The 15723-nt window shown below is 43.4% G+C and overlaps 1 protein-coding gene across 2 annotated transcripts in view; it reads left to right on the top strand.

The window, feature by feature from the left end:
* The window catches only part of ACO1 (aconitase 1), a 63061-nt gene that overhangs the window by 36581 nt on the left and 10757 nt on the right, over nt 1-15723 (top strand). For both annotated transcript variants that reach the window (XM_019965853.2, XM_019965852.2), the window contains exons 5-17: nt 252-321; nt 441-624; nt 1140-1279; nt 3291-3462; nt 4900-5000; nt 5957-6073; nt 7183-7342; nt 8862-8997; nt 9939-10023; nt 10792-10948; nt 12088-12212; nt 13791-13895; nt 14629-14771. In XM_019965853.2, coding sequence (XP_019821412.2) covers nt 252-321; nt 441-624; nt 1140-1279; nt 3291-3462; nt 4900-5000; nt 5957-6073; nt 7183-7342; nt 8862-8997; nt 9939-10023; nt 10792-10948; nt 12088-12212; nt 13791-13895; nt 14629-14771 — 1695 coding nt within the window. The remainder of the gene's footprint in view (nt 1-251; nt 322-440; nt 625-1139; nt 1280-3290; nt 3463-4899; nt 5001-5956; nt 6074-7182; nt 7343-8861; nt 8998-9938; nt 10024-10791; nt 10949-12087; nt 12213-13790; nt 13896-14628; nt 14772-15723) is intronic.

The raw sequence follows: 15723 nt of genomic DNA, 5'->3' as shown, positions 1-15723 counted from the left end.
ATGATTAGAATAGTTTTTACTTAGATTCACTCAATGTTTTCTACCTACCATGTTTAAAGGCATTGTAAAAAAAATCACCTGAATCAAAAATAAAGTTGTTTTTCCTTTAATTAACTCTTCTTTGCCATGTGAATAAATGTATTACCACCCAACAGGCCTACAGATGATATGCCATTTGGTTTATTATCATCAATAACTTTGGTAACATTTCAAGCCTTAAAATTTATTTGTTTAGTTGTTCTCTTTGACAGGGCAGACAGTTTAAAGAAGAATCAAGACTTGGAATTTGAAAGAAATAAAGAACGATTTGAATTTTTAAAGGTACGGGCAGAGCTTGGTTCCATTGATTGATTCTTCATACGTGTGGGGCGTGAGGGAGAGGTGAGCTGCATAAACGTGTGTCTGGCATTCACAGTGTTCCTCCCATTTCTCAACCCTAGTGGGGCTCTCAGGCCTTTCACAACATGAGGATTATTCCACCGGGCTCAGGAATCATCCACCAGGTGAATCTGGAGTATTTGGCAAGAGTGGTCTTTGATCAGGATGGATATTACTACCCAGACAGCCTTGTGGGCACAGATTCGCACACCACCATGATTGATGGTTTGGGTGTCCTTGGTTGGGGTGAGTGCTTTTTCGGGTTCCTATTCGTATATGCTGGTCTGTGGCATGGACTTCGATATACTTTGATCCCATTACATTCCAGCAGCATGAATTTGAGTGACCAACAAATATCGGAGAGGTATTTTTGTCTGTTTTGCTTACTGCTATATTTCCAGTACCCTGAAAAGTGTTTTGTGCCTTTTACGCAGTCAGTATGATATTTGGAAGAATGAATTGGAACAAGGGGTTAGGGACATTTGAAATAAATGAAAACCACCTGGAGAGTTTGTTAAAAATGGATACTCCTGACCCTCACTCTCCTTTTCAGTGTGGAATCGTGGGGATTTTTTTCTAGATGTTGGGAGACCACACTCTGAGAAACACTTGTTAAAAATTCTGTAGAGGGAAATAGAGGAAAGATAACCGTTCTTTATGGAAATATAACTCTACACTAGTAAAATACTGTAAGTGGGTTGACTACTTATTAATGATACTGAACTATGCCTGAGGAGTCATGAAACCATTATTACATACAGGTGTGGGTGGTATCGAAGCAGAAGCTGTGATGCTGGGCCAGCCAATCAGCATGGTGCTTCCCCAGGTGATCGGCTACAGGCTGGTGGGAAATCCCCACCCCCTGGTCACATCCACTGACATCGTGCTCACCATCACCAAGGTACCCAAGTGCTGCCTCTTCTGGGGTCTTAGAGAGTCTCAGTGACAAACTGGAAGGAAGTCCTTGATGGACTCTCTCTTGGTTTTCACGTGCTCTAGAAATGCTAGGAAACAGTACGTTGATGACTTTAAAAGAGACGCAACAAGGCGAGAATTCTGTGGTCAAATTTCAGATCATTAGGTTCACGTCACTCTTCTGTTGCTGCATGGATCTTTTTATTTAAAAAAAAAAGTTTTTGAAACCGTGAAATAGTTTAAATACGCAGAAGTTAAAATGACACTTATATGCCCACTGCATAAACTTAACAGATGGTAACATTTTGCTGTTTTTGCTTCAGAGCTGTCTCTGTATGTACATTTTTTAAAGAAGTGAAATGTAATGTTTATGGCTGAAGCCACCCTCCTCATTTCTAGAGATAATCACTATGCTGAGGTTGTACAAAATCATTTCCATGCATATGTTTATACTTCTGTACTTTTTCCATGTGGTTCTTCTTTGTATGTAAATAACAAACTCTTTCTATGAATAATTTTTTACTTTTAAAATTTCTTTCTCTGTATTTTAAGTTACATTATTGTAACGGATGTTTTTCCAAGCTGGAAAATACTAGTTTTTTTTGTTTGTTTGTTTTTCCCCTTGTTGGAAGTAATCTTTTATGATGATTTGCTTGCTTTGCAAAAAGAAGGCAGTTTCATTTTGAAAGATTATTAGAAAAGTAATTTTTTTTATTATCACAAAGTTTTTTCTGGTTGTATAGTTTGGAGGCTTGGGGTATTTGGGATGGATACTATACTTTTGATTTAATCTTCATGGAAATCAGAATTGGATATGTTTGAATATTATAGTTTATCAGAGATGTCCACATCGTTCAAGTGTAGAATAACATAGGCTTTACCCACAAAATTTGGCAGAATTCCACATAATCAGAAGAGCCTGTCCACGTGGTTGTCCACACTTCATGAAACTGATTTCATGCAGGCCCAAGCTGGTCACTGATGCTGCAGCTCTGGCTGATGGCTTGCATGGAAAAGATGTGGGAGTCAGACTGCCTGAATCTTTTGGTTACCTTATACCTGTTTTTATGATATTCATTCATTATACACTTGGAAACAAGGCATTTGCTTACTCAGCAAGTGCAAATCGTAACTTATTTAAGTTGAAAGAATTTATTTAATCTTTAGAAAGTTTTCTCATTTTGAAAAACTTTTCTTAATATTGTGTTTTTATATTATTTTTTCTTTTTCAAGAACTGTTTTGAAATAATTTTAGATTTATAGGCGAGTTAATGTAAAGGTAATACAGAGTTCTGTTACCTTTCTCTCAGCTCCCCCAGATGGTAACATCTTATATAACCATGGTACATTTACCAGAAATAGTAGTTAACATTGGTATGCCATTTTTAACTAAACTAGAAACTCCACCAGTCTTTTTAGTAATGTCCCTTTTCTGTTCTAGGATCTACTGCAGGGTACCATGTTGTATTAGTTGATTTGCTTTTTAAGTTTTATTTTTAAAAGTAATCTATAACGTGTGCTCAGTCGTGTCTGACTCTTTGTGACCGCATGGACTGTAGCCTGCCAGGCTCCTCTGTCCATGGAATTTTCCAGGCAAAAATACTAGAGCAGGTTGCCCTTTCCTACTCCAGGGGATCTTCCCAACCCAGGGGTCCAACCTGCGTCTCCTACATTGGTAGGCAGATTCTTTACCACTGAGCCACCTGGGAAGCCCATAATCCAAAATACATTGGGCTAATTTAGTTTGTGTTGACTCACAAGGCTGGTTTATGAAAATTGCAAGGGGATAGTTCTGCATTTTAGATGAGTTATCAGGGCTTCTCTGTTGGTCCACTGGTTAAGACTCTGCCCTCCAGATGTGGGGAGCACGAGTTCAGTCCCTGATTGGGGAACTACAATCCTGCATGCTGCCTGGCATGACCATAAAGAGTAAATAAATACTGAAAAAAAAATGTGGGTTATCAAATCTCAAATTCTGTTATTATCCTGTTGCTCAGCACCTCCGCCAGGTTGGGGTAGTAGGCAAGTTTGTCGAGTTCTTTGGGCCAGGAGTAGCCCAACTGTCCATTGCCGACCGAGCTACAATTGCCAACATGTGTCCAGAGTATGGGGCCACTGCCGCCTTTTTCCCAGTTGATGAAGTTAGTATCAAGTACCTGGTGCAGACAGGTAAGTGCAGAACCCTGAGAACAGAAGGTCCTTTGTATAGTTCAGAGAAAGCTGAGAATCGGGGTGCTACCTTCTGTCTCTGTCCCTCAATTAAACAGTAGAGGCATCACCCTAAAAAGAGATGGGAAGAGATGGTGGGGAGGGGAAAGCTGCAAACTACGCCCAGAGATAAGATTGGTTTCTGTGATCTAGAGGTGGTCGCTGAACCTCTTACTGATCTGGTACTGAATTTCTAACATCTATTGAAATGAAACAAATGGTTTTAGAGAAGGCGAACCCTTTCTTAAACGGAAACCTAAGAGAAATTTCTCCCATGTGTTTTCATGGAGAGGGTGACACGGGGTGTAGTGAACACTGGAACGCAACAACAGGTCACGACAAATATGCTAATGAAGATCAGACAGTCATCTGTTACAAGATCCATGCTGACAGCTGATGACCTTGACAAGTCAGTGGAAGTGAACAGGCAGACAAAAAATGCTGATCTGATGTGGATCCAAGAATCAAGCTCTCCAGCAGTCTTAATTTACTGTCAGAGAAATGGGAGGACTGCATGTCCATTTGGGCAAACCATGCGTATTATCTCCTGCTACCAGGAGCTTTCTGAATGAAACAGCAGAGCATTTGGGGTCATATTCTTGGTGATACAGTATCATGAGTTAGGACCTTGAACTTTGGAGTTAAACTCAGCTTTGGTTCCTGGTTCTGCCATTTACAGCCTGTGTTCCATGGAAAAGTTATTTAATCTTCTTGAGCCACTATTGCCTCATCTGTACATGAGGATAATAATAATGTTTGTCTCAGAAGGTCAGGATAAAGGATTAGATATTGAAATAATGCATTGAAAAAGTATAGCCCATAGCGCTGGGCACACAGCTCGTGGTCTGTGGTAGGAGATGAGGGGAAATTACTATTTTAACAGGACTAATGTAGAATGTTGAGGGTCTATGGCCAGTTGAAGGCAGATGCATAGGAGGGGCACTTTGGCAATTTGCTGAGCCTTAGGAGCCTCTTAATTAAGAACCATAATCAGGACTTCCCCAGTGGTCCAGTGATTTAAGTCTCCATGCTTCCAATGCAGGGGGCATGGGTTTCATCCGTGGTCAGGGAACTAAGATCCTACATGCCACACAGTGCCGCCAAATAATTGGGGGGAAAAAAAAAAGAACTATAACCCAGAGAGAGGAGTACTTATAACCAAGACTAGAATCCTTTTCAGAAAACAGTCCCTTCGGTAGAACAGCAAATTGGTTCATGGTCCCTAGTAAACAGCAGCATCATTTGGAAAGTCAGACCATGAGCCTGCAGGCTGCAGTGTCAGCAGAGGGCTTGGAGTGTTTTAAGTGAAATCCCCATTATTTATGCAGTTGCTGCTAAAGGTATTAGTTTCATCAGAAAATACTGACATCTGTTGCTTGTTCTTAAAATGCCCATTAGGTCGTGACAAAGAAAAAGTAAAGCATATTAAACAGTATCTTCAGGCTGTAGGAATGTTTCGGGACTTCAGTGACTCCTCTCAAGACCCAGACTTTGCCCAGGTATGGGAGCACCTCTCATTGAACACGTTTCCTCTTCCTCAAGCCTGTGGTTTTAATTGTGAAAGTTTTTCTTAGGGGGGTGTACTTGTAGGAAATTAGTCACTGCCAAGTTATCACAAAAAAACAGGGTGTTAAAGGCTGAAAAAATAAAAAAGATAAGGAATTGCAGACATAACAAAGTAACATAACTTCCCCCGTTCTTCCTGGCCATTAAGCTGAGTGTCTCCTTTTTTGATTTATTCCTCTTACTTAGACAGCCCTTGGATAAGAAGTTTAGAAGGACTGGATCTATTTAAAGGCTGATAAGTTCATCAGAATTATAGATGGGAAAGAAATGAAAGTGCAAGCCAATCAACTAAGTGTGAGCCAATCAGTTCAGATTTATCCACTGCTTATCTTTACTCATTGTCTAGGGTGCAAACTAAACCCACATTTTTCTCTACAGCCAAGATCGGAGGGTAAACCAGATGTGGGACTATTATTTCCTTTCCTATTATTAATACACTGAGGGAAGGAAATACTCCATCAGACTAGGGCCCATTTCTTGGCATTGATGACTTAATGACAACATCCCCCCAAGTCATCTTAGAAAAATTACAATGGTTTATCTGTCGTTTCAGTAGGAAACACATCTCAGACTAACTTCAGCAATAGAAAGGATGTATGAGCTACGTTATAAAGAGGGCCAGGTGGAAGACCACAGCAGCCATAGTGCCCGCCCTGGTCTTTCTGAGAGTGGGCAAGGCTTCTGCCTGTCTCATGCTACCAAAGTGCTCATCTGGCTCTCTGGAAATTCCCTTCAGTGTTAACAAGGGACCCTGACTTCCTTGGTTTTGAATGTGGTAGTTTGGTTTGTTAGTTTTTATTGTTGTGGTGTAAATTCTCTGGCACAGCTGTGTTTTTTTCTTTGTGGGTATAATGCCAGTTCTATGGTTCCTTTTCTTCTGGGTGGACAGGTTGTGGAATTAGACTTGAAAACAGTAGTGCCTTGCTGCAGCGGACCCAAAAGGCCTCAGGACAAAGTTGCCGTGTCTGATATGAAAAAGGACTTTGAGAGCTGCCTGGGGGCCAAGGTAGGGAGCTGGGAGAGGTGGGTGGAGACCCTCCCCATGCCTGGCTTCTTCATGCACAGGCTTCTTTTCACACCTCTCGATGATGAATCTTCCTGAAGCCTAGTACTGAAGGCCTTTCCTCTCCAAACTGAACCTCTTGGTGCCTCCTCCCACCTTAGCTAAGAGCTGAGCAGCTTCCTTACAGCCCTCTATTGCCTATAAACACACTCAACCCTCCTTTTCATTTTTTCTAATTCTCCTTTTCCAAAGCATATCCACTCTTCACGTGACTCTCACCACAGCGTTCACTCTGCTTGAACAAGCTATTCTGGCCACTAATTTTGTTCATGCCACCCTTGCCTACATGCCCTTCCTCACCAGCATGCCCCAATCTCTCAGCTCCTCCACAGCATGACCTCAGATCTCATAGCACAATGTCATCTCTCCCTCATTTGAACATTCTGGCATCAGTCTAAACCCCTGTGATGGCGTTTCATATCCTTTAACTTCATTGTTGGTACTTTATATTATTTGCACTTCTGATTCTTTTACTAGACTCTTAAGTTTGAGGATAGGATTTATGTTGCAGTCACCTTTGTATCCCACACAGTGCCCAGCAGAGCATCTTGTACACAGCAGATTTTCAGTGAACATTTCCCAAATGAATGATTAAGATTTGTGATGGGTTTTATCCATGGGACATCAGTATTTTACCAAATGTTCAGCTGCACTGTGTTCACCTCATTGCTCATGCTTGAATCTGGCCAAAAGGGCACTTTTTCTAAATTTCCTTATGGTTAGTGTCTGTGCCCTCTGTTGCCATTAAATCTGTACTAATTTGCTCTAGTTAGACTAACTTTAAGCTAAATTTGTAGTTTTAGCATTTCAGTATTTAAAGTGGGAAGGAGGTAATTGTTAATAATTTCAAAGCAAAATAAGATTCAGAAATCATGACTCCCTTTTATAAAGATTTTAAAAGAGGGAAGGGAACTTTCATTTTTCTGTAGCATTTCAGAGTTTACGAGCTGAGATGTTTATGTTTTAAGAATTATAATTACCAAAGTGCTTCTTCTCCTTCCAAAGTGAAAACTTTTGACCTTATATTTTTTTTTCTTTTTTTCTTCCTATAGCAAGGATTTAAAGGATTCCAGGTTGCTCCAGACCATCATAATGACCATAAGACATTTATCTATAATAACAGCAAGTTCACCCTTGCTCATGGTTCTGTGGTAATCGCTGCCATTACTAGCTGCACAAACACCAGTAATCCATCTGTGATGTTAGGGGCAGGTAAGTGCATCTGATGGTCATGTGGACGTGTGGGTGGGAATTTCCAAGACATAACCCAAGGCCTTAATTAACTTCTATGTATGGGGCTTCCCTGGTGATTCAGAATGCAAAGAATCTACCTGCAGTACAGGAGACCCAGATTTGATCCTTGGGTTGGTAAGATCCCCTGGAGAAGGGAATGGCAACCCACTCCAGTATTCTTGCTGCAGAGTCCTATGGACAGAGGAGCCTGGTGGGTTACAGTCCATGGGGTCACAAAGAGTCGGACATGACTGAGTGACTAACACTTTGACTCATAGTTACCTGAACCTTATCCTTCCCAGATGCACAGACTAATTGGCCTAGAAATGTTTATTCAATAAATAGTGCCCAATACAAAATATTTAAAGTAGTATAGTCTTTAGAATTAACACAGAAAATAAGGAAAAGAGAGGAAAGAAAGATGAATTTCTGGTAAAGCCTAGAATCTTGTGTCAGATTTTAGAAAAAGGAAAAAATGTTTTCATGCCACAGATTGTTCTTCATAAAATCCCTTTTTATATGGTGGCATTTAGTCTTAGATACCTTGTCAAGTGCATCTGAATTAGCACACAGGGCACTTGGTTGATACAACTTATCTGCCTATTATGCAGTTCTGGTTATTTAATGTTTACATGCAGAGTTTCATTAATGTAAGGTCCCTTTAGTTTCCAAATTTTAAAACATCCCGAAGAGTTCCTCTTGTGTCCACACACAAATAGTTCTTTCTTTATGAAGTAGACAAGTGCATAAGGAAAACTTTCTTTGTCCAAGAATTCGTCTTTTGCCCCCTAAGCTTTGGACAAACAAGTTTCCTTAAAATAAGACCGCAGCTTGTCTGTAGCTTCTTGTCTCTTAATACCCACACTCCTTATTTCTTTCCTACTTCCATGAGATGTCCTAAGGCAGAGCACCCAAGTGTCCCTGTAGTACACTTGGATTTGCCAGAATCAAGTGACCCAGCAGCCCTTGATCTTCCACTTTAAGAAATATCTGAGAGCAAGATTTTTAACATCTAGGTGGACTGTACTCCTCACCAACTAATAGGCAATTCGTATACTTTAAGAAGGGGCCCTGCCAATTATTTTTTATCTAAATATAATTAGAAAGATTGCTTTCCCTCCAGAAATTAAAAACTCACACTATAATATAATCATTAATTATTTATCTCTTTAAAAAACAAAAAGCACTTCTCTTTTTATGTCATTCACGTCCATGGCTCATTTTGAGCTTACTGAACAAACGTGAATGACTTTGCGCTAGTGAGCATTTGGTTTCTATCGTTTAGTCTCTCAGTCGTGTTCGACTCTTTGCGACCCCATAGACCACAGCACGTCAGGCTTTGGTTTCTATTAGGCAGCAAAAATGGCAGAAAGCACCAGCAAGAGAGGGGTCCTGTCAGGTGGTGCAGGAAGTGCAGAGCAGAGTCAGTGTTTCCTGAACTGTCTGTGGCACCTGGAGCGGGCAGCCCGCAACCATGTCTGTGTTTACCATTTCACAGGCTTGTTAGCGAAGAAGGCTGTGGATGCAGGCCTGAGCGTGAAGCCTTACATCAAAACTAGCCTGTCTCCTGGCAGTGGTGTGGTCACCTACTACCTGCGGGAAAGCGGAGTCATGCCTTACCTGTCTCAGCTTGGGTGAGGGAGAAGTCTCTTACACCATTGCTTTTGTTGCGTTGTATTCCACAGATACCTTGCCCAGTCACCTTGAAATGGATGTAAGCTTATCTGATGGTATCTAATTGCATAGTCTTTCGTCAGTGCAGACTTAAACCCTTGCTTTCCAACAGACAGGGCCCCTGTACAGTTGTGCTGGTTGTTCATCAGACAAGGGTGTCTGTGAAGAGAGCATGGGCTGATATCAAGCCCGTGCTCCACTGTGGCACTGCCCTCCCAGGGGAGGGGGCAGCTTTTTCAGTTGCATGAAGGTGTGCTGTGGGCTAATATTGGATCTGCCACAGAGAGTCTGCCCTCTGTATACTTTAATTAAAAAATAATTATTTCACATGCCTAGAAATGTTGTGATTCACTGAAGTCAATTATTTGTTTCCAAATACAGTTTCTCCTAGTAACCCACTATTACTAATTTAGTTGACATAGATCTTTATCACGTACCTCATAAAAGTTGGAAGTCCCTGGGAGTATATAATAAGAGTAGTGAATAAAGATATCAGATATCTGATTTTGACTTTTAAAAATTACAGATCATTTAGGTAGTCTCCTCATAATTTACTTATAAATTTAAAAAGTGAATTACTTATAAAAGCAAATTATATGGACTAGAATAGAGAGACCAGACGGAGAAGGCAATGGCAACCCACTCCAGTACTCTTTCCTGGCAAATCCCATGGACAGAGGGGCCTGGTGGGCTGCAGTCCATGGGGTCACTAGGAGTCGGACACGACTGAGTGACTTCACTTTCACTTTTCACTTTCATGAATTGGAGAAGGAAATGGCAACCCACTCCAGTGTTCTTGCCTGGAGAATCCCAGGGACGGGGGAGCCTGGTGGGCTGCCAGGCACCAGCAGGCGGGCCCACTGAGAGTCATTCTGCATCCCGTGCTTCTCTCCCGCACCAGGTTTGACGTGGTGGGCTATGGCTGCATGACCTGCATCGGCAACAGCGGGCCCTTACCGGAAGCTGTGGTAGAAGCCATCGTACAGGTAATTACAGGGCAGCCTGTGGGTCTTTCTTTTTCATATGATGTGTGATGAAGTGTTGCTAATTTTAAAGAAAGTTCAGGGAAGCATGGGGTGCAGTTAAGAGAATGGTCTTTAGAGTTGACTTAAACTTATTAACTATATACCTTTGAGCAAGTTCATGAACCTCTTTGTGCCTCAGTTTTCACAACTGTAAACGGGAAGTGATAATAGTATATGTTTCAGAAAGCTGCGAGCATTCTGGTGACAGTGGACACAAAGGACTTAGTGTGGTGCCTGGCCGGCGCGTGCCCCACACATGTGAAGGAATCATTTGTTCCTGTTGTCTGCAGGCTGGTTCCAAGTCAGACAGCTGAACATAAACTCATCGGCTTGATTTTTGTCCCATAAATTCTATAGTATTGAAAAATACTGTTTGGTCCGCTTGCACTGATTTGGAATCCCTGTCAGCCAGTGTGGCTGCCTCTAACTGTCAACCTGTCATCTTCCCCACCTGTTCTCGGGCCCCCGGCTGCAGAATAACTAGGATGCTGCCTTCTGACCCACCTGGTATTCGCTCCTGAGCAGAAATCATCCAGTGCGTCTCTCTGCTGCTTTTGACCCAGCATGTCTCCCCCAGGCTCACCCTATGGTCTCCCTCTCCGGGGAGAAGCCCAAGTGCAGGGGAAGCCTAAAGGGCTCCTTGACTTAAAGGAGGACTTCAGCAGATGGGTCTAGGAAGCCCAGGCCGTCTGTTGTCTCTGCGACCTGTTTCCCCCTTGCCTCACACAGGGGGACCTCGTAGCTGTTGGAGTACTGTCTGGGAACAGGAACTTTGAAGGACGAGTCCACCCCAATACCCGGGCCAACTATTTAGCCTCTCCGCCCTTAGTAATAGCCTATGCGATTGCTGGGACCATCAGGATCGACTTTGAGAAAGAGCCACTAGGTAAGATCTGATTTGTGGGGTTACAGTATTTTTCCCCCCAATGAATTTGAAAACATTACTGGAAAAAAGTTATTGCTTTCCTTAATAAATAATGAAGCCTAGAACCTCCAAAGATCAGAGGAGAAAGAAGGGTCTTTGCTTCCTTCCCCAGCACACAGCTAAGACATAACTGAAACAGCTAAACAAGAATTTACTAAAGGGGAAGGGGCAAACAGGGAAAGAAACACCTAGAGTAGTGGAGGTCTTGCCATTCTGGCCTCTGCTTCAGTCCCTCCCTTTCCAGTTCCTGCTTCAATCTCATGATAGCCTGGTTTTAATGTCTCTGCTGTAGGAACACGTCCAGAGTATGCAGCGTCTCAAAGCTTGGGGGACGTGATGCTTTTTTCCTTTCCCCTGGCCTCCTGGTGTGCCCTCCTCAGTCCATGCTATGCAGATTAGATTAATATGAAAACGGTGCCCTGGAATTTACTTTAAGGAAATCATAGCTTTAGACATGCAGCTGATCCTCATTACATATGTATTCCATATTTTCAAATTTGACTACTCTTTGAAGTGGATTTTCACCCCCAAAATCAGTGCTCATCACACTCCCGTGGTCACTCACAGACATGCACGAGGTGGTGAAATCCCTGAGTCACTCACCGTGCCTGCTCTCAGCTGAGGTCAAGCAAGGTGACACTCTGTCTTTTTATTTCAGATCTCATACTGCAAATAAGTGTCCTGTTTGTGCTCTGGATAGCATCATGTTTTTCATAGTTTTGTGCTTTTTTTTGGTGGTTTTACTGTTTAAAATGACCTGAGAGTAGGGCTAAAGTGCTATGGAGTATTCCTGAGCTCAGGAAGGCTATGACAGGCCTCATGTTGGGCTCCCGAGTTCAGTGTGAATGCATCAACAGTATGTACACAGAAACACATGAGACAGCGTTACGTATTGATCAGTTGACAACAGTGCTGTGGATAAACACCCCTGGGAGCCTAACCTGTGTGTTTCTTGCAGGCAGTGGCTGAGTGTTTTCTAAGTGTGCAGAGAATTTACTGAACGTAACTGCCCTGAGCAATGAGACTGGGCTGACTGCCTGTGACCATGAAAATTGGATATGAGATGAAGTTCATCTCACTAATAAACATTTTCTCCCCAGGTGTCAATGCCAAGGGACAGCAAGTATTTCTGAAAGATATCTGGCCGACCAGAGATGAGATCCAGGCAGTGGAACGTCAGTACGTGATCCCTGGGATGTTTAAGGAGGTCTACCAGAAAATAGAGGTGAGGTCCCCGCCCCAGTGTCATGGGGAGGTCACTCCTCTGCGTCTTCTCTGCCAACCTTGAGGCTAGTGCTGGTGTCAACTAGACAAAGTAGCATTTCTTCAGATAACTGGGAAAGTGGGACAGTCATTTTGCTCCTACAACTCAGGTTCTTCCAGACCCCCCTCTCCCCAGATGTTCCCAGATTTGGACACATGAGCAGCAGGCTCAGGAGGCATGGACTCGGCATGGATGTGGCTCCTGGCTAGCTCTGCATGGCTCCCCTCTTCCTCTGACAGCCCGGGGTGAGCATGAGCTGTGGTTGAGGAGCTCGATATCACTATAATGTGTCACTGAGGGGCCACATGGCTGAACGCACCTCTCAGATTTATTTGCCTGCTTCAAAGAGTAATACAAATAAAAGCCACTCGGTTGGAAGGACCAAACTATCAAGCTGCTGAAATTAAAAAAAAAAAAAAACTTGCTGTGCATTTTACAAACAGAGGGGGAATGTATGGGGCTCCATATCACTTTCCGAGACTCGAATGTTACCCTTTTCCCTGGTTTCTGTGTTAGGCTGACCCCAGGGCTTCTGGCTGGGGCTGGTGGCTTGAAATATGAGGGCAGACTGGGGAGCAGATTCAAATGGGAGTCACACTCACGCACTGTGAATCCCACAAGCTGCTCATTGGGAAATGGTTGAAGGGAGTTTGGTGGATACTGGGTTGAATGCATTTCTCCAGAGGCTGAGTTAATGACGTGGAGCAAATTCAAGCCAATTGGAACGCCTACTGGCCGACACTTACTATCTAATGTTCCTGTGACCAGAAGTCTACCTCCCCAAATCTTCAGAGCATCAATAATTTCTCCTCGGGTACAACCTGGATTGTTATTTCATAAATTATATGGTTAGTTACCTGTTGCTCTGCAACACATTACTCCTAAACTTAGTGAATTAAAACAGCAAACATTTTTTATCTGTTTCTGTGGGTCAGAAGTGGAGGTGCGGCTTAACAGGGAGTGTCTGCCTTCACAAGGCTTCATTCCAGGTGTCGTCTGAGGCTGTGGCCTCACCTGATGATTCGACTGGGGAGGGGCCAGTTCTTAGACCGCTCGTGTGGTCACTGGCAGGATACAGGACCTCGAATGCTGTGGGTGAAGGCCTCAGCTTCTCACTGACTGTCAGCGAGAGGCCCCCTCAGGGCCTTACTGGTGGGTCTCTTCACAGCATGGTGACTGGCTTCCAGCAGAGCCAGCAAGAGCAAGTAAGAGGTTGAAGAGACAGAAGGCAGTCTCTGTAACCTAATCCTGGAAATGAGTCACTAGGCTCAGCCCTCACTCAGCAGGAAGGGTCCATTTACAGGTAGGGTTCCCAGGAGGCAGGTCCATGGGGTCATTTTAGAGATGGCCTGTCACAGGGTATGTGTATTTTTAAATTACTTAGCATGGTGTTATCTTTGTATAGACATGTTGTGTGACCATTTAGACTAAGAATTGGTCTAACTATACTCTTAGCTTGAATATTATGTTCACATGTTAAGTCTTCCTCAGGATGAACTGTGGTTAGATCTGCCTCTCCTTTTTTTCTTTCTCCCCAAGACTGTGAATGAGAGCTGGAATGCCTTAGCAGCCCCGTCAGATAAGCTATATTGCTGGAATCCCAAATCTACATACATTAAATCACCACCATTCTTTGAAGACCTGGTAGGACTTTTTTTTTTTTTTTAACAAAATGAGTTCTTCAAAAAGTTTCTTGGTTTGTAAAATCTACTTGATTAACCAGTACCCTCGCTTTGACTACCTACTTTGTTGAAAGCTTTACAAACCTGAGCAGATAACACTGAGGAGAGCTTGAGGAAGCTGGGTTATTCGGCTGGAGTGGGCCTGTGGTTTGTCTGTCTAGGGCTTCCACGTGGCTGTGCAGAGACCCCTGGAGATCAAGTGTCACTGGGATAGAGACTCAGTAACGTCTGAGGGGGACTGTCCAGGAGAACAGGCTCCAGGACCTGCCGTACTTCAGCCTTACACCCTTACAAACAAGGGACGTCTTCTCTGAAACTGATGATCAGGAGTCTGTGCTCTCCCAGTGGGAGGAGGGGATGAGAGGATGTGAGTAGAAGGCAGGACTCCTGCCGTACCCAGCATTTGGGACCTTCTCTGGATGTGGAGGAAGAATGTCATCTGCAGCATCATCCCTTTTGTTTTTGAGGGGATAGTGCCAATACTTCCCCTCCTTCAAGGATGAGATATGAATATTTTGCATAAATTCACTTGCTTTACTAAACACCCCTGATAAACCCAATAAAACTAGAATTCTCTATGTGTTGATGTGGGGCTATCATCAGGGTCAGATCCGTGGACCACTACTGTTGAGGCTCCCCTGGTGATGCGTTGGAGAAAAGCCAGGCAAACACTGACTTCCTGTGTTCTTTGCTAGACTTTGGATCTTCAGCCCCCTAAGTCTATTGTGGATGCCTATGTGCTATTAAACTTGGGAGATTCAGTAACAACAGACCACATCTCTCCAGCTGGAAACATCGCAAGAAACAGCCCTGCTGCTCGCTACTTAACTAACAGAGGGTAAGTAATGGGGTGGGGGGAGGCCTGAAGACAAAAGGGACAGCATGAGGTCGTTAGTCCTCTTTTCATGAGGTCTGTTTGGAGGCAGACTCCAGTTTTTCACTGAACCCTGGAGCCTGAAAACCAATCACTCTGTTTGTAGCTTTGAAGCTACTAGAGAATCCACCAGGACATGAACCTCAGCACATGGAGACCTTCTTTTTGAGCAAGTCTACTTATTAGACTCGGCTATCATCCCTGCCACCAGCTTGGCTGATCATTTATGTACAAGGCTCTTCCCCTGTGTGGTCTGGTTATACTTGAAGCACTTGGCAGGGGTTTAACCAGAAATGTATTTACATTTCCTGGTTGAGAGACATATGTTGTGTTTTAGTTTACTGTTTATTTTGGCTGCGCTGGGTCTTTGTTATAGCCCATGGACTCTCTAGTTGTGGCGTGTGGGCTCTGGAGCGCACAGGCTCAGTAGTTGTGGCATATGGGCTTGGTTGCAGTACGTAGGATCTTAGTTCCCTTACTGGGGATTGAACCCAGGACCCCAGCATTGAAAGCACAGAGTCTTATCCACTGGACCACCAAGGAAGTCCCAAGAGACATGTTCTTTACGGAGAACAGCTTTGAGGATTTGCAATTTACACATCCATTCAGCAATCCTTCAGTCATATACCTATTTTAACAGGTATTACACTCATATTGACTTCCCTAGTGGCTCAGACAGTAAAGCGTCTGTCTACAATGCAGGAGACCCGGGTTCAATCCCTGGGTTGGGAAGATCCCCTGGAGAAGGAAATGGCAATCCACTCCAGTACTCTTGCCTGGAAAATCCCATGGACAGAGGAGCCTGGTAAGCTACAGTCCATGGGGTCGCAAAGAGTCAGACATGACTGAGCAACTTCACTTTCACTTTCACACTAATATTATATACTGCTATTTAACAAACCCTGAGTCAAGAAGA

Source organism: Bos indicus, chromosome 8 (assembly GCF_029378745.1).
Source record: "Bos indicus isolate NIAB-ARS_2022 breed Sahiwal x Tharparkar chromosome 8, NIAB-ARS_B.indTharparkar_mat_pri_1.0, whole genome shotgun sequence".
Lineage (NCBI taxonomy): Eukaryota > Metazoa > Chordata > Mammalia > Artiodactyla > Bovidae > Bos > Bos indicus.
This window is presented reverse-complemented; position numbering and strand designations above follow the sequence as displayed.